Source organism: Aptenodytes forsteri, unplaced genomic scaffold, assembly GCF_000699145.1.
Source record: "Aptenodytes forsteri isolate BGI_AS27 unplaced genomic scaffold, ASM69914v1 Scaffold511, whole genome shotgun sequence".
Lineage (NCBI taxonomy): Eukaryota > Metazoa > Chordata > Aves > Sphenisciformes > Spheniscidae > Aptenodytes > Aptenodytes forsteri.
In genome coordinates, this window is record NW_008794707.1 from 199,463 (window position 1) to 201,076 (window position 1,614).

At 38.8% G+C, this 1,614-nt stretch overlaps 1 protein-coding gene across 1 annotated transcript in view; it reads left to right on the forward strand.

The window, feature by feature from the left end:
* The window catches only part of PDHX (pyruvate dehydrogenase complex component X), a 57,488-nt gene extending 56,084 nt beyond the window's left edge, over positions 1 to 1,404 (forward strand). Inside the window, exon 11 of the mRNA XM_009273661.2 lies at positions 766 to 1,404. Coding sequence (XP_009271936.1) covers positions 766 to 1,030 — 265 coding nt within the window. The 3' untranslated portion in view covers positions 1,031 to 1,404. The remainder of the gene's footprint in view (positions 1 to 765) is intronic.
* Positions 1,405 to 1,614: the final 210 nt, after the last annotated feature.

Below are 1,614 nucleotides of genomic sequence, written 5' to 3' on the forward strand. Positions count from 1 at the left end.
GACCTTTAGAGGTCCCTTCCAACCCAAACTATTCTATGATTCTGTACAGATTAACCTTTTCCACTCTTTTCAGTAACTATAACAAAAAGGAGGACGTGGTGGGTTAGCTTTCTCTCTAGACAATCTGTCACAAAAGAGCCCAAGCCTTTCCTAATATACCACTTCCTAGTTGGTGACGATTAACCTTTTCCACTCTTTTCAGTAACTATAACAAAAAGGAGGACGTGGTGGGTTAGCTTTCTCTCTAGACAATCTGTCACAAAAGAGCCCAAGCCTTTCCTAATATACCACTTCCTAGTTGGTGACACAGACAAAAATGTTCAAGGGAGAAAGGCATGATGAGGCTTTCCTGTGCCTGAGTGATATCTAGTTGCCCAAAATGTATCACTTGATTATCAGCAGCCGTTGTAACTTAAAGTTGTGAGGTTCAATCTAAAAGACATTTGGCTTGGAACAGGGACAGACAAAGTTTATTTGAAGATATCACTTTTCTGTCCTACTTTCTGCCTTTAGTGCGTGCAATGCAAGGATATATTCCTGTAAAGAAATGGGACTTTTAAAAAGGTGCATTCGTTGTAATTGCAAAAATCCTAAACCCTTGAGAGTCTGAATGTGCCCAACTGAAATCCAGTTCAAATTATTTTAAAGTTAATTGGTTTGGCTTTGGGAGAGAATTAGGTCATAGTAGTCATTGAATATAGATTATTTCTTCTAGGAGATATATAATTTTTGACATTACTGGTAACTCTTTTCTCTTTCATTTAGTATCTCCAACCTGGGCATGTTTGGCATCAATGATTTCACTGCAGTCATAAACCCTCCTCAGGCTTGCATCCTAGCTGTGGGCCGAGCAAGACCAGAGCTCAAGATTGTGGAAGATGAAGAAGGGAATGAAAAACTTAAGCAGCATCAACTCATGACAGTGACTCTTTCAAGTGATGGTCGGGTGGTAGATGATGAACTGGCTTCAAAGTTTCTGGAGACCTTGAAAGCCAACATAGAGAATCCAATGCGACTTGCCTTGTGTTAAACTCAGTGAAGATTGCTTCTTGTTTTGACAACATAGATAACTGTTATGTACTTGGGGTTGTTTTTCTGTATAAAGGAGTAAATAGTGACTGTGAGATGGACAGTTAAAATATTTAATTTATTGAATTAACGTGAAAAACTTAATTTTCATGCTTTTAGTCTTTTGCAATGACCAGGTTTTACACTGTAAAGCTAAAAGACTTTAAAGTTAACATACTATGTTTCTTTAAACACTTAGTACTAATGGCACATAATGTTTGCGTAGAAAAGTCAATCTCCTCTGTAAAGGAAAATTCAAGGAAACTTTATGAAATTTAAAAGGGAATCATAGAATAGTTAGGGTTGGAAGGGACCTTTCTTTAAAGGTCATCTAGTCCAACCCCCCCCTGCAATGAGCAGAGACATCTTCAGGTAGATCAGGTTGCTCAGAGCCTCATCCAACCTGACCTTGAATGTTTCCAGGGATGGTGCATCCACCACCTCTCTGGGCAACCTGTGCCAGTGTTTCACCACCCTCAGCGTAAAAAATTTCTTCCTTTATATCTAGTCTAAGTCTACCTTCTTTTAGTTTAAAGCCATTCCCCC